The 21735-nt window shown below is 44.1% G+C and overlaps 1 protein-coding gene across 4 annotated transcripts in view; it reads right to left on the bottom strand.

The window, feature by feature from the left end:
* lrp1ab (low density lipoprotein receptor-related protein 1Ab) overlaps positions 1-18192 on the bottom strand; it is a 79070-nt gene extending 60878 nt beyond the window's left edge. For all 4 annotated transcript variants that reach the window (XM_047590540.1, XM_047590557.1, XM_047590549.1 and 1 more), the window contains exons 1-2: positions 17558-18192; positions 7385-7525 (exon numbers count right to left, since the gene is read on the bottom strand). In XM_047590540.1, coding sequence (XP_047446496.1) covers positions 7385-7525; positions 17558-17630 — 214 coding nt within the window. In that variant the 5' untranslated portion in view covers positions 17631-18192. The remainder of the gene's footprint in view (positions 1-7384; positions 7526-17557) is intronic.
* Between the last annotated feature and the right edge of the window lie 3543 nt (positions 18193-21735).

Raw genomic sequence — 21735 nt, 5'->3', positions numbered from 1 at the left:
CTGCCATTTCTGAAAACATCATGGATTGAAAATATCCAGTTAAGAGGATGTGAATACCACAAGTGGAATATGAATATGAAAAAAAAAAGCCCCTGGTTGTATCGATGTCATATTCCCCAATCAAGGTCTCTTAACATGGAAAAGAATTAAAAACAACTTTTTCAGGTTGTGATCCAGGATGATAAATTCTTACCATTACAACAGCAGTCTTTAGCTTGTTTGTACTTTACTGTGTAAATGGTGAGTCTTGGGGCTATTGCTATTTTATTAAAGCGAACTTCTTGTTTTTATACGCACTTTAGTTAATGGAAAAGCAGTCAGCTGCCATCGTATCGCTTTTTCACAGCAATAGCTGTTTCTGATCAGCTTCAACTCTAATACGTACCTTCAGGCACAAATTGCGAAAAAGAATAACATGGGAATAACAAGAATAACATTACTTTTGTTTTGCAGCAACTGATCCGAATCTAGGCTGCACATGTTGGTGCATTAACTGCTGTAGATTAGGCTCCACAAACATTTTCATGTGATGCAGATTGCAAATTATTGAGTTTGGAAATAAAGACAACTCTAACATTTGTAAATGTTCACAACAAATTAAGGTAGGATTTGCAGACAAAAAGATCAAAAAGATCTAGCAACCAGTGGTTACATTTCCTATCATGTCGATATTTTATTTTATTTACTATTTTTAGCATCATCATTATTATTACGCCGCTTGGGATTGGATGGTTCTTGAGTGAGCTTGGTAGCTTTGAAGATAATAGCACAATGAATGAGAAGAATGCAAGAACCATGCGGCTCAGTAGATACCAGACAAAGGAAAAAGTGCTACAATTACAACCTTCAAACCTATTAGAGGGCAGAGTGAGGGTAATTATATCATTGCGCTAAACTGTGTCAGCTAACAGCGATATTAGCATATCCTCGCTGGGTCCTTAGGGATCTTAATTGTGAAAACCTTTCTGCAGTCTGCTGCTTCATCTCTCTCAGTCTCTATAAATCACATCTAAAAGAAATGAGCGCTGGGGTTCTTCATAATTAAAATATTAGAAACTATGAGTATGAGTCTACTATGAGTAATACAGAGCGCATACTCTGCTTTATTGAAACTCTCGCTGCAGCATGCAGGCTCTGGAGTGAAATATGACTTTGTGCAAAGACAATATAACACATTTCCCTTGAGAACAGTGTGGAGTTGTAAGTAATGCATCACTGACTGTGTCACAGTCAAGCACAGAGCACGGATTTCTCTTGCATGAGCTGCATTCCTTCAAGTTCCGTGCAATGGATGCCACACATCAAGGCTGCGACGTCTCTGCCAACGTGCTCTTCCCTCCAACACCTCAAGCTCTGCATGCAACCATCCCCCCATCCCTCAGTCCCCGCACTTATGCAATGACCTTAAATTTAGATCCCCTGTCGATCCTTTGTCCTGAGAATAAAAGCCTGTGTTTCTTCCTGCTCTTTGGGTTCCATAGCAGCCTCTGACTGACTCCCATAAAGTCTGCTGTCAACTCGAATTAATACGTCGTGCGGGGTGACAGGCAGGCCTGGCCACTGACTGACTCTCCCCATTCTGGAATCACACTTTACAGCAGCATGCAAAGCAAGCACATGGTTGTGCCAAACCCTAGCGAGCAACAGTCCTACAAGGGGTAGGGGGACTGGTGTGCTCGCTTTAAACTTACAATAATCTGATAATCTGATGCCATAATGCTATAAAGTTACAAGCATATCAAGATTCTGACAAGGATAATGTCAAAGTTGCACACTGAAGGAATAAAACGTTGCTGCTGTATCACAATATCAAGAGAAACTCTTAGAAACAGGCGGATTTAGCAATGCCGACCATAATTTAGGAAATCATGGTCACATATAGTTAGATAAAATTCTGCCACTGACACCTTAATCCTTAATTTAATCTAATTAGAGCCATGGTGTTAACGAGCTGCTAACATTGCACAGCCATCTTTCAAGCTGTCTACACCGCCGGAGGTCCAAACATTTAAATATGGTCAATATGCAGCAGCAGACCAACAGAGTGTGGCGTACAATCCGGAGAGTCCCTGCAAAACAGCATTTCCCCCCAAGTAAAAATACACACAAAGCAAGAGACAGCGTAACAAACCATGACATGCAAGAGGAAAAGTTGGACGGATAAGATGGATAAGAGGAACAAGGGACAGCGATGACTTGAGTCTAACTTTTCTGGCCGGCGGAGGGCAAGAGGAGGGAACGTGGGGAGGAATGGAAGATAGAGGGAAGGAGACAGGGTGTGGAGGAGACAGCAGAGAAAGGGAAGTGGTGCCTGTGTGGCGTGAGAAAGCCCTGTGTTTGTGGTCTGTTGATAGGCTGGTGAAGCTGAGGAGGGCTCAGGGCCGCAGACCAGAGGGATTTACAGGGCTTTGCTCCTTCCTCTATGGAAGCAGTGTGTCAACCACTGCCACTACAGACCCTCTCTTGCCCCTGCCTGGTGCCCCCCGCGACTACAGCTACATGACTGATTATAGGCGCTGAAAGGACCACCCCCTACTGTAAAAGGCCGAGTCTATAGAAAGAGGATCAGGGCTTTACAAAGCAATTTCCATTTTCCTCCTCAGCCCCAGTGTTAATCTGCTCATTTTCTCTGATACAAAGGTTTTTTTTTCCCCTGTTGAATCATTCCTTCTCCACATCTCTCCATCCCATCCCACCACCTCTGCAGTCGGCTCTGCCTGGTCGTCCCGGAGAGGCTGCTGAGCCATGACAGTCAGATGAGCAAGGCAAAGGACCAGGCTGGCCAGTGTCCAAAGGGGGCTCAGGGGTGGGAGATGGGAAGATAAGCTTGTTGTGGGGGCCTACAACCTCCTGCAGCTGCGTGGGGATGATAACTCAATCTTCCCATCATACCTCGCTACCAAATCAGCCCCTAGGCAAAGGCATGCACATGCACGTGCCAAGGGACACGCTACGGTTGTGCGATGGACTGCACTTTTTGCCATAGGATCTCCTGCTGTTGTCTTTTTCTGGTGTGTTGCACTAAACCTGAGCATTTTATGATAACAGTCGTGCATGTAGTTTTGCGGGTCCAGATTTGGCTTTTGCTACATTAAATATCTGTAGTCTCTTCAGGCAAGGGTCCCTCGGTTTCATTATGAAGCCGCATTCCAATGCATATCCCCTCAAAATTACTTTCCAGCATCAACTACGAAAACAAATCAATATCCGCGTGTCTACTGTATACAATATGCACTATCTCTACCAGAAAATGATGATGAGGGGAAGTGGCTTGTTATTTACAAGTGTTAACTGCCAGCTCATTTTCTCTCCCTGCACTGCATGGGAAAAGAAAGGAAGGGTATTTGCATGACTGAGATGCATTTCACCCCCCCGCCGCTCAGTAGTCCTCCCGTCGACATTTTCATGCTAAATCAGGGGGCTAAAAAAAGTTTAACAGTGAATTAGGGGCCGACAATTGCTGCACGGACTTTTCTGATGTTGAAAGGGATTCCTTCATAGCAAGCGCTTCTCATGACGGAGAAAGTGCTTACATGCTAGGCTTACTCAGACATCTGTTCCCATTCGCCGGCTCAACCGCAATGAATGCAGTTCACGCAAGAATCATAATTGCATACAGACTTGACAGCCTTTTTTTTTTGTTTGTTTGTTCGTTTTTTACAGCAACAGCGTCGAGAGAGAAAGACGTGAACTGGGATCAAAGTTGTGACACAGCACTTTTTAATTTTAACAACGGCATCATGAGAAACGACGTTGCTGGAATGGCTTCAAAGTTATTTCATTATTTTATTAGTCTACGCTCAGAACAGCCTCCAAAACTTTTAGCCAGTTATTTGTAACTATTATTTTCCACTTTGTGCATAACTATAAAGCAGATACATAAAGAGCTATAAGGTGGTAAAAAAAAAAAAAATCCTACCTACGTGGCATTTAGTATTGAGACAGATGTGTAACATGTAATTTGTTTGGTTTTGGCTTTCATACTAACCTGTGTGGACAAACCAGTCAAGAAAGAATGTTTTATGTGCTCAGCCATAAAGTGATCTGGATGGTGAAAAGACACTGCACACGTGCACAAAAGTAACAACCGAGAAGCACTAATCCACATTTCTTTGGTCCAGACTCCATCAGTGCTTTGCAGACGCCTGTACTGTCTGCTTACCTTCTGTAATTAAAGCCATGCTATAAAAAAAAAAAAAACACCTACCCTTATCCACCTCTTAATCTTGCTAGACTGAGATAACACTTGGCCAACATACCACAACTACCTATAGGAGCACAAAAAAAAGGCAGCAGTCCTGCACAGGACACCGTCGTTGAGACACACAGAGTATAAACTCCTGCCCCGAGGAAACATGTCAGCCACTTCCTGAGCCTTAAGCCTTTATGTAATTGAGGGCGAGATGGTTTGTCTGAAACCAACTGAAGCCATCCAGTGAGGGGGAGTCAGTGCAGTCCCCGAGAGAGGACGACAGGGTCACACCTGCAGACAGAAGTCTGCACAGGCAGACGGCTGATGGCTATCTGAGCGTGCACTGGGGGCTATAAGAGGCAGATGCAAACTGGGGGTCTGAGGGCTACGACGGCCTGGCGGCTGTCCAGAACCCCACCCACCCCTTTTTACGATGACAACTCATGCAGATGCATGTGTAAAAACACGCATTCACGAATGGACCACCCAATTACTACTGCTCCAGTACCCCTCTAATAAATAAGCCCACAGGCCTGAGGATGCAAACACGTAACACTGACTCCCTGAAATCTCCACCGTAGCATGTCAGCGCCTCCTGAGATGCAACGTTACAGCCCCGATACTGTGGCAGAACTCTGTCTTTAGCTCCTCAGCATAATTACAGCCTAGATGAATGGTTTGGAAACGACAGGCAATTAGGCCTCCAGACAGTGTGATACTGAAGAGTACACTTACTTCCAGCATGGATACTAGAGCCGCAGATCAAAGATCCACACCAGACAAAGAGGCACACTTACAACACCCACCATTTTGACAGCAAGTGAATTCACGATCGTCGTAAACAGAACAGGTGGTTGTCACTGTATGAAAAACAAAGTTACGTAATTAACTTTAGGACGAAAGGATCAATACAGGCAGAGTCTTATTTTCAAAGGACACGCAGATCTATTGGAGACACAAATCTCCATTGGCCACGTGCGTGACGAGCCGGAGTACGGGGCATTACCACACCAGGACAAGAATGCAGATGAACTGGTGAAAAACCAGCAAGACAATAGGGGGAAAATCTTTCTGCCTTTTCAATATCCCTGTGAGTAATCCTTGTAAACCCCGTCTGAACCTTGTAATTAACTCAAACTGGAGATAATGTCGTAATTATAGTAGCAGGCACCACTCCATTTCCCATCAACACAAAATCAGACTGTGGTCCAGGGACGTGTCGGAACAAAATGTTAGAGAGCAAGGAATTTCTCCGATTGCAATAAACACAAGTTTAAAATTGAAAGCCAGACTCCTTTTGTAAACTTTGACAACGCAACCCGATAAAGGTTGCGATGTCTGAACGGATGACACACTCAAAATGAAATGCTTTTTAATCTGCTGTTTCCACAGAGCTCAGTTTACAGCATGTTCATCAGATATCTCGTGATGCTTTCCAGTAGGGGAGTAACTGGGCTGATGACCTGCAAACCGTTTCATCCAGCGCATGGAAAAGTCGCGATGAAGAGAAAAAGACTTTTCCATTTCTCTGAGTCAGAGGAGGATTTTAAATAACCTCCAGAGTCCTACTCCTCCAAGCTCTCCAGTCTCCGTCTGCGCTGGCTCAGGCCTGTTTGCTCTCTCAACTTTATCTGCAGCCCTCCATTCTAAACACTACTCAGATTTAATAGATGGATCAGTTAAACGGCTGAGGATAAAATCACAGTCTGGCTGCCTTTCATTGTGACACTTAAAAGGCGCCTAGCCTCCGAGTGAGCTCGCAAACACATGGTGCCGTTGAGGGAGACGGCTCAGATATTTACACATATTTATAATGGCTGCCTAAAAACCCAACGTGACTGCAGAAGCCGTAGCTGAACGTAAATAAGAGAGTGGGGCCCAATGGGAAGTGTGTAATAGAGCAGAACATATCTTGATGCTCCGGTGAAACGCTGCTCTTCATCCCTTCCCGCTGAAGATGAATCACACCATTGTCTGTGTCACCAAATTACATAAGTGCTGTGGAAAACTCAGTTCATTTGCTGAGCAGAAAAGGGCAGAAATTGAATGACTGCGGCTTGCTTGAAAGAATTATGTGGGGCACACTTCCAGAAAACTGCTCAAGTCTTACAATTGCTTGTGATTGCTGCCATTTACAAAAGTAAATTGAACATTTTCCTCCCGTCTGAAAAATCCGTACCGCATTAATTTTAGAAAAATGTACTGTAGACTTTTTTTTTTAAAAAAAGGCTAGGCCATCAGACAAGTCTATAAACAACAAGGTAGTGATACAGGAAGTAAAATGAGATAATATTTTCTGTTCTGCTGCAGCTTATGTATTTTAGCTTCAGCTTCAAATCGAATCATTTCAAAGATTGGATACTTGGTAAAGATGGGGGCGTCACATGCGCAACGCATTTCACCTTCTCCACTTCAGCGCTGGCCACAGCATCGTAATGCGCCCTATTACCCACAGCTATTCTGCTTATTTACAAATCCCCTGTGCTACGTGTTAATGCTTAATTGTGTTTCCCCCGCAATAACAACTCCCTTAATGCTGGGTGTCAGCTGCCTGTCTCTGCCTGCCAGACTATGGTGAGAATGCTTGTGGCATGGCAGATGTAAGGTGTGGCCCATGCAGATGGTAAAAATCACCATTAGCGCCTGGATATAAACAGAGAGAAATGCTTTTACCAGGGGAGAGTTTGCGGATGGAGAGGCTGACAGATGTGAGTGCTCGAGACAAGACTGGGGATCTGTGCAGTACCAGGGAGACTTGTCCCGACAGACGAGAGCAGAAACATCCCTTAATGTTGAGACTAAACAAGGCCGCATAATAAGAGCCATAATTCAGTTGAGCAGCCTCCTTCGTAGAAAGGCCATAACCTTCCTCCTTATTAAGGCCCAAATTAAACTGTCTGAACATTGTGTCTCTTGTTGTCTCTTCAAAGCCATTTAGAGGTAGTCATTATGAGGTCTTATAACATTGTGTGCAGGAATAACACTGCGACGGCAAAGAATATAAAAAAAGAGTTTTTTTAAGAAAAAAAAAAAAGGTTCAACGTATGCAAAAATATCTCAAGAAAAGAAAGCTGAGTGAAACCAGTGGAAAAATCCTCATCGGTGGGAAAACAGCTTGGAAGGAAGATAAGAGCTGAGGACACGGGCCTGCTGAGAGACCGTTTTAGCAGCTATTCACGAAGGCACACTTACAGATATCTGGTGATTCGTCCGAGCCATCTGGACAGTCCTTCTCCCCGTCGCAGCGCCAACCTTTGGAAATGCAGGTCACCTGGTCCTTGCACACGAACTGCTTAGAGCTACAAGTCTTGGGATGGTCATCAGGTTTGGGACCTGAATAATAATAAAGAAAAGAAAAAAAAAAAAAAAAAAACAGGGTAAAGCTGATGTGTCATCAAGAAAAGCAAAAGCAGCCGCTGGAAAAGCTTTTAAATGACAAACGCATCTGAGAGGAGGATATTCAATTTTCCGGCTGCCGATTTAAGAAATACTGTCATGAAGCGGTTTGTAGTGTTTCTCATTTTTAGCACTCCTAGAATGTAGATTGGAAAATTCCAACTTCAAGCAGCATAGATCTTAACTTGGTGGGGCGAAGCAACGTGTAAGGGTCAACAGAAGTTTACAATGATGTTTTTGTATCAAAAGGCCCACAGGCACTCCTCTACAAGTTTACAACCAACAGTGGTGCCTTGTAGTTCCGGGCTTGTTTGTCGCCCCCCCCTTCTTCTTACGGACATCTAATTTCTTTCTGCTTTTTTTTTTTTTTATTTTTTTTTTTATTACTCTTAAGGTGTTTTCAACTCCCACCACAGAGGCCCTTTCATGTGTCACGGCTGAGACATAACTGGGCATTCAATCACCATCTGAGCCATGGGAAACTGCAGAGCGCGATAGTTCTGGGCAGCAAGTCAGCACAGATTGTTGAGGTGTACCACAGGCTAGCAGCACCACAGCAACGCTCATGACCCATCAGCAGTCTCACACTGCTGACAGGCTTTAACTTGAAAGGTTGAAAGGAGCTCTACCTCCACGCACCAAATTTCTGTGCCAGCAAAGGATATCTCGCAAATTCAAAAAAGGTATGTTTTTCGGTCGTTTCCCCCAAATTACAAAAAGGAAAAAACGAACACGAATTAACCTGCTCAAAGCACTGAAAAGCTATTTCTTTATTCATTTTCATAGGATAAACAAGTTGTTTTTAAAGCTTCAGGCAGCGTCTCTTTAATTCTATTCGTCTAAGAATAGCTAAAGTCGTCGACAACATCACCAGGGGCGTAGGTTTTCATAACGCTGTTTAATAGACTCTTTAAAGCGAACTATTAAAATACTGGGTGCAATAATTATAATCATCGACTATGTAATCCTTCAGATTAAAATGAAATCCTATAATAAGACTTTCTTTCGGCCCGCAGAAAAAAATAAATAAAAATACACTGTCAAAGATATACACGGGAAATGGTTTCTTTATGCTCGCGGTGAAAAATGTCACACACAATGGGGGGAGAAAAAAAATAGACCGCAACAGCTATTTCAAGGAGGAGGCTGTTGTTACTGTACTGTTGTGCAGCAATGCTCTGGAAAGGACAGCACAGAAGATCTCATTGTGATTCTCCGCAGACACAGAGCCCTCGCTTGCCCTGGATGACTTGCCTCCCTGTGTACTTGGCAGGCAGGGAGGTGTTTGGGGTGGGCGGCGGAGGGGTGCACCGCAAGAGGGCCGGGATGTGACTGAAATCACAAGAGAGCACCGAGCTAGTGTATCATTGCAATCACGTTCTGTTTGGCCGTCAGACTAAAGGGTTTAGACCCCGGCCCCCTTTTTTTTTTTTTTCCTGTGACAGTGAAGTGCATGTGCGAGTCAAACAATAAGAACTCTGAGTGTCATGTTTTGTAGATGGAATTAGAAGCTGAGGGGTTTGGGGGTGGGGATCAAATCACAGACTCCCCATTATATGAATAGCACCTTGATACTTGAGGAGATTAAGAAAGAGAGAGACTGAGTGCTAGGTTTAAGTATGCAGAGCTATAGTCCTAGACTTCTGCTCAGAGGCAGGACGCTCGCAAAAACTCAAATGAATCAACAGAATGAGACGTAAACTCAGCTCTGAGACATCACACTGCACGTCATAAGGGCGTCACAGGATGTAAACTGTGAGATGGAGAGCCGTATAGGAACAGACAGAGGCCGCTGACTTAGTTAAGACAACACGCACACACCCAACCCCTTGGTGAAGGACTGAGAGGGAAGCTAGCCATGGCGCGAGGCCAGCTTGTTAGTCGTGCTTCCTTTCAGCTTACCAATGCACTGGTACATTCGGGCTGGAAGTAAATAAACCAGATTTGCCTGTGCTTATATGTTGCCATTTAATCCGCCTAAACGGCAACAAAAACGGCTAAACTGACCGGGCCCTGAGCTGAAATACGTGAAAGCACTGAGCCCTCTGCTATCTGAAGACATTCCTTTCTCCGGTTCCTGCACGAGGCAGCTGGGTTGAACCAGTTGTTCCCTATGAGTGGGCATAAAACTGGAAATAAAACATTGCGGGTTCTAATTTTATCATCGCTTTACGCACCAGCATGAAACGACCACAGAGAGGGGGAACCTCTGAGGCTAATTGGAGGTTGCGGCTGAGGAGGGGTTGGAGGCTGGGGGGAAAGACTGACAGCCCTCCCCATCAGCAGTCCTCTTTCAAAGCCCACTGAAATACCTCAAACAGAGATGAGAATTGTTAATTCAGCCTGCAAAGTCACTGTTTGTTCCAAAGCTACTGCCAAAATGCTGACTTTGGGGGGGTCCAAAGACGTTAAAACCATTTGTATCCACTTTACCTACAAAAGGAATCAGAAAGGCTTCCATTTAGTCTCCTGGGATCGACCCAACAGCAAACACCGGTCCCATTGAAACAAGGTACACTCTCTACTTACATGAACCCGTATAAGCCCAGTGTGTTCGCCCCCTCCTGATAATACCATTCCAACTGAAGCACTTCCTGCCACAGCTGAATGGTAAAATATACCAAGCGCAAAATGAGAGCGATATCACATTTTCAAAAATAACTTCACTTTGCGTGATCTCTTTAAAAAGATCACAACCATGAAACGCCTGTCAAATCCACACGAATACAAGTCAAAAAACAAACAAAAAAAAAAACACACACACACACATATATATATATATCCTGTGGATATCTATTAAAACGAATGCAAGACAAACATGAAGCAAAACTTTCACAGCCTTAGTTGTAACCCTTGGGAGTTTTGAATTTCACAGTTTCACTCAGTTAGGGTAACTTAGTGAGCTCGATAGCAAAACAAGTTTCTATTTCTGGGGAGAAATTACATACACCATGCACGTGGAATGTGCATCTCTGATGTTAAGAGGATGCGCTTATAATATTTTGCAGTTAAAATAGCTTTATGGGAAAGCAATGTGGCAAAGACATTAAATATGAACGATGAGGAAGTCCTTGAGACGGCCCATAAAAAGAAGAACAGAAGTCGGATAAGATATTTTTTTCCAGACCGTGAGTATTTCATTACAGAGCTTCTCCTTGAATTAATGTTTTGTTGTGTACGGTGCACTTTCAGATCATACTTTGAGAAAAGGAAACTCGTGAACACTATATGTTTGCAAAAAGATCTACTTATAGAGGGGCTAAGAACGGCTGTTATTCCCTACACAAATGTTTAAATCCTGGGCTGACACACACATAATGCTACAAATCACAGACTTACTTCCTGGTATGTGCATGCCCCGGTTCCAGTCGACTGACTTGGCTTGACTTTGTGCACACTGCCAGTTGTTCGGAGCACACACTGTATTTCCTTATGCAGGGCCGCCAGAGCTCTGCACTGTCTAAACAGTACACACTGAATTGCCCCCAAGCGCCGTGCATAGCGGGAATTAAACACGAATGAATGAGCAGATGCATAAATGTACACAAAGCCTGGCTCTTAAAGAAAAGGGCTTTCAAGTGCTTTTACGTAATCCCAAAAAAAAAAAAAAAAAAACTTAAAGCATTCTTAAAGGTCGGAAGGAACTCTGTGGGATGGAACAGGACGGTGTGGTGAGTAAATAGTGTTCTGGCACCAATTTGGCAGCCAAGTGATGGAGGCCTCCAGACACCATCACCAGCTGGGACACAACACTGACCCCCCCCCCCCCTCCACCCCCGCCCCAAAATCTGTCTGACTCAATATGGCCATCCGTGCTCTACAGATCAACTCCAGATCCATGCAGCACATTCCAGCACCTTCTAATTGGTTTCATGTGTACGGCTTTGCCTCAAAAAGACAATCTGTTACAGATGAACAAGCTACATTTTAAAGACGGCAAACAGCTTTTCCTGTAAAGTCAAGGGAAAGATACATACATGTTGCCCGTTTCTCTTTGCAAGTTTGATTTGGCCGGAGATTTGGAGCGCGTCACACTTGCTGCTCCAAAAAACGTCACACGCCATCATGATACTGGCAACACAGTCTCCACGCTGGAATGTTCACAGGTAATTTGATGCAAGAAATTTACTTTTGTTTCACAAGCATGCCTCCAACGCTGAACGCATCCAAGCATTTAACCCGTCCCGTCCCCTTGTGGATAGACTGAGCATCGGAGCGCGGATTCTATTAAATGCTGCTAAAACATAATGGCGCAAATGGGAGCGCGAAATGACTTGAACGCGTAAATCAACGGGACTCCGGGTCTCGGCCTCACCGAGTGCAATGACAGCGACATGAGAAACCAAGACCGTTCCTGATCACCCGCCACTTCCGCTTCTGGTTCTCCATTGTGGAGATCAGGTCTCCTACAGTGTTTCAGTGGGTGAAAAAAAAAAAAAAAAAAAGCAGCAAGCAGACTTCAGGGTGTAATTAGAACGCTGAGGTCAAGTTTGAAGTGATTTCTGTGTGCTCGGTTTAGCAGGATTTCAAAGCAAGAATCCTTACAATATAAGTAACAATTAAAATTAAACATGGACCGGAGGGGTAGAGAATGAAGTCAGAGAGGAGCCTGAATTTTAGCACCGTATTAATTATTCAGAGGGAATGCAGACTCTTTTTTTTTTCTCAAAGCCGGAGCATTTTAAGTGAAGCAGTGTCGAAAGATGAAGACACTCCCTACTTTAAGGATGGATAAAAGTGTGATATTTTCATGTAAGCCGCCGCCCTGGCCACTGTTGTAGCCATTAAAACTTCTTCAATGACCACACTGTGCAGTACACATGGTGGAAACAACCACTTTATGCAAGCCAAGTCACAGCAAGGCAAGGCACTGGAGCACTTTAACCAGCTTGCAGTGCACGTGAGGTGCCTGCAGGCCATTCAAGTTCTAATCAACAATAGACATCTTCAAAGGGACTGAACATGCATAAAGAGCAGAAGATAGAGAAGAGTTGGGAGCTTCTCCAGCCTTGTTTTTCAGCCATTGCACAACAATGGGGTACAGCTTTGACCTCGGAGGTAACCTGATGAGGCTCTGCAGGACGTCACGGTCCAGGGCAGTAAAATGCAATGCAGTGAATGCAGCCATACACTGAGCGAGTGTGATTGATGGACATAAAGATAAATGTAAATAGGCTCACGGAGTTCTTCCACACCCAGCCTGCAGTCTCTGCATAGCACAGCTCTGCGCGACCACAGAGGAAAAGCCAACCCAGATTCAGCCGTTATGAAAACAGAATATGGGAGCCACAAAATGAAGGCTGGACCACATAAATTGAGGCATTCACTGCAACTCAGATGCTTGTAAATCTTTGCTCGACTCTGTCCTCTGAAAGCACCAGGAAAAGGCAGGAAGGAGAAGTCACTATCGTCTTAAACAAGACGATTTACCTCAGTTGAAGGACAATGGGTTCCGTGATTTAATGCGTCTGGATCTGTACGTATCCTTCGCTACATTCTACATGGAGAGGAGGGAAGGATGTTACAGGCTCAGTAATTGCTTGGGATGACTCATAAACAATACAAAAATGATTTGTCATTCCCCTTCGCATCTTAAGAGATGACCTCTTTGCTCTGCAGTGGAACTGCACCACGCGAAACTTAAAACATCTCAACTTTTTATGAATGTTCTTTAGACCTTTTTCCTTTTTTTTTTCTTTAGAAAAAAAATTGTTGGTGCTACAACACCAGCGAGAATAGTTACCTCATCCTTGCTGGCATTGAAGCGCCATCCTTGCTGGTGCTACAATGCCAGCAAGGATGAGGTAACTCTCATAATGGACAGCTGTTTGCAGAAAATGCAGGCGGCCTTCAATCTCTGTCGTGCATTTGAGAGTCACGGAGTACAGCCAACTGGTTACACAAAGCGGTATTTAAGGAAAATGCAGTGCTTTTAGTTTACAGACTTTGAGGACATCAGAGCTGGATATTGACATAACAGATGCGATACAGAAATAGCCCGTCCATCTGACAAGAGATTTTAAAGATATATCCAGAGAAAAGGGCAAGCCTCTGGCAACAAAACTTATATCGCATATCACGTGATGATTGATATCCTACTTTCTCAATCTTTGACTATCTTTCAAAGTCCCATAATTATCTAGATGGGGACATGCTGCGCGATGCTACGTCCCAGATGTTCACGCCGACGACTTTCCATAAAGGTTTGCTACAATCCAAAAAAAGAAGAAAAAAAAGAAAGAAATCGCACTTTAATTGAAATGAACAGCTTCGACACGTTGAAGCAGTCCATGAAATTGAAACCTTCTCTCAACACAGATCCTTCACTCTGACCGGGTGTGTACGCAGCCAAGGGTCCCCGAGATCATTCGATTCTCCGGTCAAGCGTGAAGCTGGCAGCATCGGCCATACCCGAGAGTACACGGGGCAAGAGCTGGTCAAGCCGACAAGGCACATAAACACACACGCGCACACACACAAAAAAAGAAACAAGTAAATGAAACTGAAAAGCTAGGGGATCAGCTTGGAGTTTTCAGTGAGGAGGTCACCATTAAATAAAACAGAAGTCGTAAAACTGGTATTCACTCCGCCGAGCACGATTTGTGGCAAAATCATACAGGACAAAAAGCAGAAATTCTCACACAGACTGAGTGAATCACACAAACCACACTTCCTGTTTTGTTAAGTCCATTGCATCCATTTTTGGTGTGTGTGTGTGTGTGTGTTGGGGGGGGTCTTAGGAGCTGAGCAGGATAAATAGTGATGTAGCTAGCATAAAACACCAATTACAGTACACCCCTGCCATTCACAGTCAACAAACACTGCAGTCTTGCGCCTTCAGTCAGTACGTGGGCAACAAACGCCCAAGACGTCTGCGTTAATCTGGTTTGACTTTCCAGTCGCACTTGATTGCAATGCCGTGCAGGAAGCGGAGGAATAAAAGGCGGATCTATTCTCTAAGCACAGTCAAGAATAATGTCTGCTATCATCATTTTGGAAGTATTTCTGCTCGGCCCAGAAGAGGAAAATGCAAAACACCTGCACATAAGCTTTATATAAAATATCAAGCAGCGGCCAAAGAATGTATCGAGACTGGACAATCTGGCTGTGCTCCGCTGGAAATATGTTATTTTTATTAATCCTGTGCTCCTTTGCCGGAAGACTCTGAACGGCAGAAAGTCAATGTGGGGATTAACTGCGTTACCTGATAAGTTTACAGTCAATAGATATCCTCAGGTGTGCCGAGTCACAATAATGGCTCCCCAGTGACCTCCACTTGGAAGAGCTGAAGGGAGCAATCTGAGTTCTATTATCTGTTAAATTTGTATGAGGGACGCTGAATTTTTCCAGCAGATGTTTCCAGTGACAGTTCTGAGGAAAGGGTCCTATTAAAAGGGTCAGGCAAACAGAGTGTAGACTCCTCAGGAATTCAACCTCTTTAGCCTCTGACCCACATTTAAACATTTCACTAACGGGACTCTTCAGCCGCTAAAGGACATTGAGATTGTACTTGTAAACTCAGAAATATCTATTTACTTTGTATGAATTAGCTGCATGAAAAGAGTTCAAACCCAGAAAAAGAAGTCTAGAAATCACTTTGAAATAAGAACCAGTTTAACTAGTTTTACACTGACTGCAGTGACGATTAGAGCTGAAATAACTACTCAAATATTTAGTTAATTATTAACAATAATTAATCAGCACCTACAATAGTCGATTTTCTACTAACGATTATTTTCATTTTGCCAGATAAATTCTAGGACTGTGAGCTGTCAAAAAAAATAAAATCCAAGAGCAGTTTTATGTTACTTCAATTGTTCAATGCCAACAAAGTTCACATAAGACAAGAAAAATAATTAAGCAGCTGGAACTTTTAGCGTTTTAATACTGAAACAATTTTGGGAATGACTGACATTAGATGTTCCAGTTTCTCAAATCATTCACTGGTTTTCCTTCTTGCACTTTTACTATAAACTGCATAGAGATAAGTTTGGGATGTTGTGTTCCAGTTTAAAATTTGGGGTTTCTTCAAACTAATAACTGATCAAACACTAATGAAAATCATTGTTGGTTACGGCCTCAACAACCAAACGTTGATTCTGTCTTGATATTCCCCCGCGGACTCTCCAGCAGAAGGTTCAGAGTTTCGCGCTGCACCAGATTTAGTCACTCTGAAGGATGACAGACCTAAAGAGCCTCAGCAACAAGCTCTAATCAACACTGGAGCTCATTACAAGAGGCATCTATCCAGTTAATTAACTGTTAATGTTTGACCTTCCTGTCTCCAATCCAGAGAGGATTAAAAGGTTGCTCTAAGGGCTGGTGTCCCTCATTTCCCCCCACAATGCCACTCTATCGGGAGGCTGCTAAATCAACTGTTAATAATGACATAACGCACATATAGCCGATAGCTTCCATCTCAGACTGCCTGTGATGTAACCATTTGTCAACTTTGGGCTATCCAAGACTGTAAAGTTTATTTTTGCTTCACCCTCCCTCACCTCCCCCCCTCCACAGCTATTCGGCCCCTCACCCTCCCTCCCCGCCCGCCTCCCGTCCTTTCAGTCACATCTAAGTTGGATTAATGGTCTCCCTGTGTCCAGATGTTACATACTGATGGAGGAGAGAGGAGGGGGAGGAGCTAGCCTACTCCTGTAACCTCAGCCATGGCCTTCCGTCTGAACAGCCTCCATCAAAGTCTAATGAAACTTATATAAGGTCTCCTAACATGGAGCCAGGCCTCGACTTTCGTTGAGGCATAAATAGCAGGAGCTGGCTTGCGCAGCAAGATTTCTTTGTGGCCCTTTATCATTTAGCAGAAATGTATTCTCAGAGAACAAGTTGATATTATAAATATTTACCTACAATCCGGTCAGGTTAGAGCTTTATTGTGACTGATATCACCAGCCTTGAGTGAACTTCAAGTAAATATAGATTGTGCCTAAATAGATAAGTTGAAAGATACACATTTTGCACCTACTTTGTTACTTTCAGGGGCTCCAGCAAAAATAAGAAAAATAAACAGCAACCATCAACAGGTCTGCAAGGCAATGTCAGTGGAGCAATGGTGCGTTTGATACCTTATTATTACTATCAGGGATTCGGGGAGTATTAAGGAGCTCCCGGGACGTAAGAGGATAAATGCTCGACTGCTCGCCTCACTATCACACAGTAGTACCTGGCTGTCACTAATAAACTGGGATTCCCAAGCAGCTACTGAAGGCTGCACGTCGGGACAAGCCGCGCCATTAAGAGCAGGCAGACACAACTGTTGTTTTCATATGCGCCAAGTGCCCGAAAACAAACATGAAAACCGATATGGGTTTGGATACGAAAGTCGTGCGTGATGCTGCGATTTTTATTCATTTATTTATTTATTTGTGTGGCTAGGAAACCAGCGTGCTCTCGTGTTGAACGCTGGCTATCAGCTGTAGCCTTTACAGAAAACAGTGAGGAGTTGTTTTTTTTTTGGGTGGGAAATCGAGAAGGGGACACTGGCATGTTTCTTTTTTTTTGTCGCAATCAGAAATGATGTCGTCTCTCGCAAATAGGTCGCTCAAGTGGAGCCTGTTTACCTGCTGAATATTGCAACAGTGACTAACCTCACTGTCTGCTCTCCTCACAGGGAGGCCCGCTCTGTCTGCTCAGAGAGGGGCACAGCTAGAAACAAAAAAACAAAAACCAAGAAAAAAAAATGCAGACGGATTTTTAGGCCAAGACAATCAGCGCACCGCTCGTCTGTGCGCTACTTTCTCCGGTAAAAGGCTTCCCTACTGATCGATCCCTCCCTGTGAGGAGCCTCTCTGCCGTGGCGTGATTGTGGAGGCAACCTATCTGCCTATCTGCGGTGTCGGCACCAACTCTCCTGAACGCAGCAGGCCTATGCACGGATGCTTTGCAGGGGGAAAAAGTGCTCATGCCTCCTCGAGTATCACAATGCAAGACAACACAACACAACAGGCTTCTTACCTACGGTTACATCGTTAGGAGACGCGATCCCCAAGAAGAGTATACATCCCAAGTAGAGCAACCTCATCGCCATCTCCCGAGCAATGCCCGACGGCACCGCCGTTAGAAAGGAATAGGTGAAAAGTTGGCCGGATTTCTCAAAGCGAACAGCCCGATCAGCCACCTCATCCGAACCCTCTCAGTGGTCCGGGTGCGATTGTCTTGTTTGGTTGCACCCTCAGCCCCGCACGGTGGCCGCTTCTCAAGGGCTTCTGCGATAGAAAATTAAAAGAAAAAAAAAAGAAAAAAAAGGGAGAGACTTGCTACAGCCAGACGAGGCTATAGACAATGCAGCAGCACACTCATGTATATTTCTAATTGATTATCGGCATTCAAACATGATGCACAATGTAACCTCTCTGCCTCCGTTTCACCACACCATGCCACCACAATCGTGCAGTTGTACAGAATAAACCCTGCAGCCCGCCGGCTCCGTTCAGCTCATTCCGTGCCAAACTTTTGTTTTTTTTTGTTGTTTTTTTTCTAAGGCAAAATATTTAAAAAGAGTAAAAGCGTTTTATTCCGTCGGAGTGCCTACGTCTCCCCGTGCTTGCAGCTGCATGAGTGGATGGTCAACCTCTCAAGCCCCAGCGCCGTGGACGAGCGTGACGTAACACCCGACTCCAAAAAAAAAAAAAAAAAGAAAAAGGGATAACCGAGCGACGGAGTCCCAATCTGCGCATGCCCAGACACACCTCCCTCTCTCCTATTTCATGAGCTTTTTCACCAAAACGTGTGGAGGTGGAGCTGCAACTGGCGGCCTGGGATCGGCCATGTTGGCTCAATAATTTCTCCACTATCCGGATATTTTATTTCGAAAAACAAAATGAATGTAAATAAACGCTAATAGAGCTTATTTAGTTAGTGAGAATAATGTCTGTGATGAAAAAGGCCATTTCACAACCATAACCAACAATTATTCTGAAATTCATGAATTGTGATGACAATAAATCACTGGGCCTGCACGGATTTTTTTTTATCTCATTTAAATTGCATCTGCGTTATAGTTCAACAATGGGAAAGAACAAAGTGGGACAGTGAAGCAAACGCCGTGGAGGTCTTCAACCTTTTGCATTCTTCGCTAAATCGCGCCCCCTCGTGGTAAACCAAAATATGTCACAGCCAATAGACGCTGTTAAATGTTTTTGGTACACAGAAAGTACACAAGTAGGAAACTGTATTATATCGCTCGTACTTGCCCGACAGAAGATTAATGACCACAAAATAAATAAACGTGTAATCTGAGGTCAGATGCAGTGCAACCTCCATGAGTTAGTCACCAATAGACATGAGAGAAATCCGTTTCCTGTCATTTACAGTTTAGCTGGGCTATTTGTTTTGTTAGGGATATGAAAACTGAAAAAAAAACAAAAACATAAAAAAAACAATCCACATGAAAAATGTATGAACTAGTCACCCCTTATAGGAATATATGAATGTCTCATATCAAGATTTATGATTCGGTGAAAACTAAAGATTTGCCATAAGTTAACTCCCCCAATGCAAACACATTAATGCCACAGAGTGTAGCTTTGTACAAACCAGATGCAATCTTTGTTAAATTATCCCTTAGAGATTATGAGATGTTGAATAGATGACAGGGTAGTTATAATAAACTGTCTGAACCTGTAGGGGGCACTGAATACTTACGTTACAGAGACATGCATGATAGCGACTCATTTTGCTAATTGAACTAAAAGAATCCAACTATATGATGCAACATCTTGTAAATTTCACGTGAAACTTCGAGAAATCTCTGATCATGAGAAGCATTTGTTTGAAAACACTAAAGTTTGCCCCTGCCAAGGCGGATAGTTGACTCTCTCTGCAAACGTATGCTTTAAGGTAGTCTGTTTCCTCCTGGTATTTAATCATGGATACAAAAAAAACAACAGCAGGTGTGTGTTTTACTCTTCACAAAGTGACAGCAATTTCACTGTCACTAGTGTTAAGAATAAACGGTCCTTTCAGGGGTTTCCAGTTTACAGATGTTTATCCAGAGCCCAAATCACGGGAGAGAATGTGAAGTATGTGGAGAATCTGTGAAAAACATGCCTGAAGTGTCTGGATTTCACTTTAATCCAAGCACATTTCAGTCCAAGACAAAAAAAAAAAAAGAACAGAAAAAAAAAGATGGGGGGGAAATAGTACATTTGGATGTTATTTTGCAGCCTGACTTTCATTCCACATATCTCAAAAATGCCCCCTTCAGATTCACCAAAAGCATGACTGGGCTCCTGTAAATTTCTTTCATTTTGTTTGTTGTTGTTAGTCTAAATGTGGGCTTCCTGTTTGTGAACCAACATATAATTGCCGGTGTCACCTCAACCTGAGAATGCCCCCTTTTGTGGGAGGAGGGTCGAGCATTGTCATCCAAGAGAGACGCCAGCATGCTGTGTGGGAGACAGCTTGAAAGAGTGCCAGCGTAAACACTCCCAGACCACATGTTCTCCCAGGGCAGAGGGGCTGGCCTCTCTCCAGGCACATCTGCACACAATCCCTCAGCCCTTAGCAAAGCAAGCCAAGGAGACAGAGCAGGGCAAAGGAGGGAGAAGAGGGGGGGGGGGGGGGGGGGGGGGGGGCGAAGCTTTCCCAGACGGGGAGAACCTGCTTTTTCTGTGACAGTGTGCTGGTGTCAGTGATGAGAGCGAAGACATCTGACCGTAAAAAATTAAAAATGAAATTTGGCGTGCAGAGAGGGGACGGTGAGAGTCTGCATCCTGCAAACCTAGAGAAAAATCTGCGTGAGGCTCCCCGCCGTGTTTGCAATTGTACATCTGTATCACGCCCATAGATTTGCATGCCAAAGTACGCTTGGCTCCGATCACTACCCAACCTGCCCATATCCTACAGAGAAGATGGATTGCTGCATATAAAAGAAGCCGCTGACTCTCACACAGCTACACTCTGAATCTGTATCCACACTGTATGCGTTCACATTACACTTAACCTTTTGGAAATAATCAGTCGAGCTCCTACTATGCCTAAACGTAGATGTAAATGCACTCCCATCTGTCTCTGAGAATCTCCTCAACGGCTTTCCTTTAGCTGGTAAAGTGTGGCTTTTGTGCATGTTTTCACAGCGAGGTAATTACTGAGCAAGCTATGCTGACAACACCTGAGGAATGCAGAGCATGCATCAGCAGCCTGTGTTCTCCCACACCTCCCCCTCCCCTCTCCCCCAAATCACTCACCCCCTCCACCTCAGTTCTCCCCCATCTGCAACCCTCCCCCATACAGCCTCATGAAATTTTTTATACTCATGAAAGTATTAAGTTTATACAATAGACACAAACTGATATTAGTTTATGTAGAGCTGAGGTTGGTCAACCAGGAAACATACTTGGGGCCTAGCGTACACTAGTGGATCAACAAAATTCTATTAAATCTGATCTTCTCTCTCTCTCTCTCTCTCTCTGTTAGTGGAGGAAACCCTATCCAAAAATCTCCAGCTCCCAGCAGGCCACATTATTCCCGTTACTGGTGAATTCACAGTGTGTGTGTTGGCTCGCTCGGGCACTCTGCTGACTGAGTCACTCCCCAAACTGTCCTTGAGCTCTCTGGAACTCACAGCCCATCTGGCTGAACACTTGCACACACATATCAAAACATTGCATAGATTTAAAGAGGGGGAGTGAACGGCTCTGGGTGACCCAATTGTGGTCTGAAAAACGGTCCAATCGAAAAAAAAAAGAAAAAAAAAACTCGTCAATATCTGGCTAGAGGAAAGGATGGCAATGTAGAATAATGTTATTTTTATGCAAATGCCGCTGATGCATTGAGTTTCAACCTCGTGTGCATGCGTGCGTTTGGGAGAAAGAGATAGAGAGGAGGGGGGGAGAGATGGAGATTATGAATTCAGCTGAGCCTCTTCTGTCTGTCTCGCTCTGTCTGACCGGACCATCGTGATGAAATCTGGATGAAATGCTTTGCGCATGTAGATCATCATAAGTACACGTCTCTGCCCTTGGAGTTTTGCAGTCGTACATGCTTTATGTTAATTCAGTGGCTGAAAATAAAACAAGACGCTGCACGATCGAGCGAACAATGTTTTCGACAGACTTGAAGGCCGATCAGTCAAGGGGGAACAAGACGGCAAAAAGGATGAAGAGATGTAGTGACCCAGCAACTCCTGTTGA

Source organism: Mugil cephalus, chromosome 1 (assembly GCF_022458985.1).
Source record: "Mugil cephalus isolate CIBA_MC_2020 chromosome 1, CIBA_Mcephalus_1.1, whole genome shotgun sequence".
NCBI lineage: Eukaryota > Metazoa > Chordata > Actinopteri > Mugiliformes > Mugilidae > Mugil > Mugil cephalus.
This window is presented reverse-complemented; position numbering and strand designations above follow the sequence as displayed.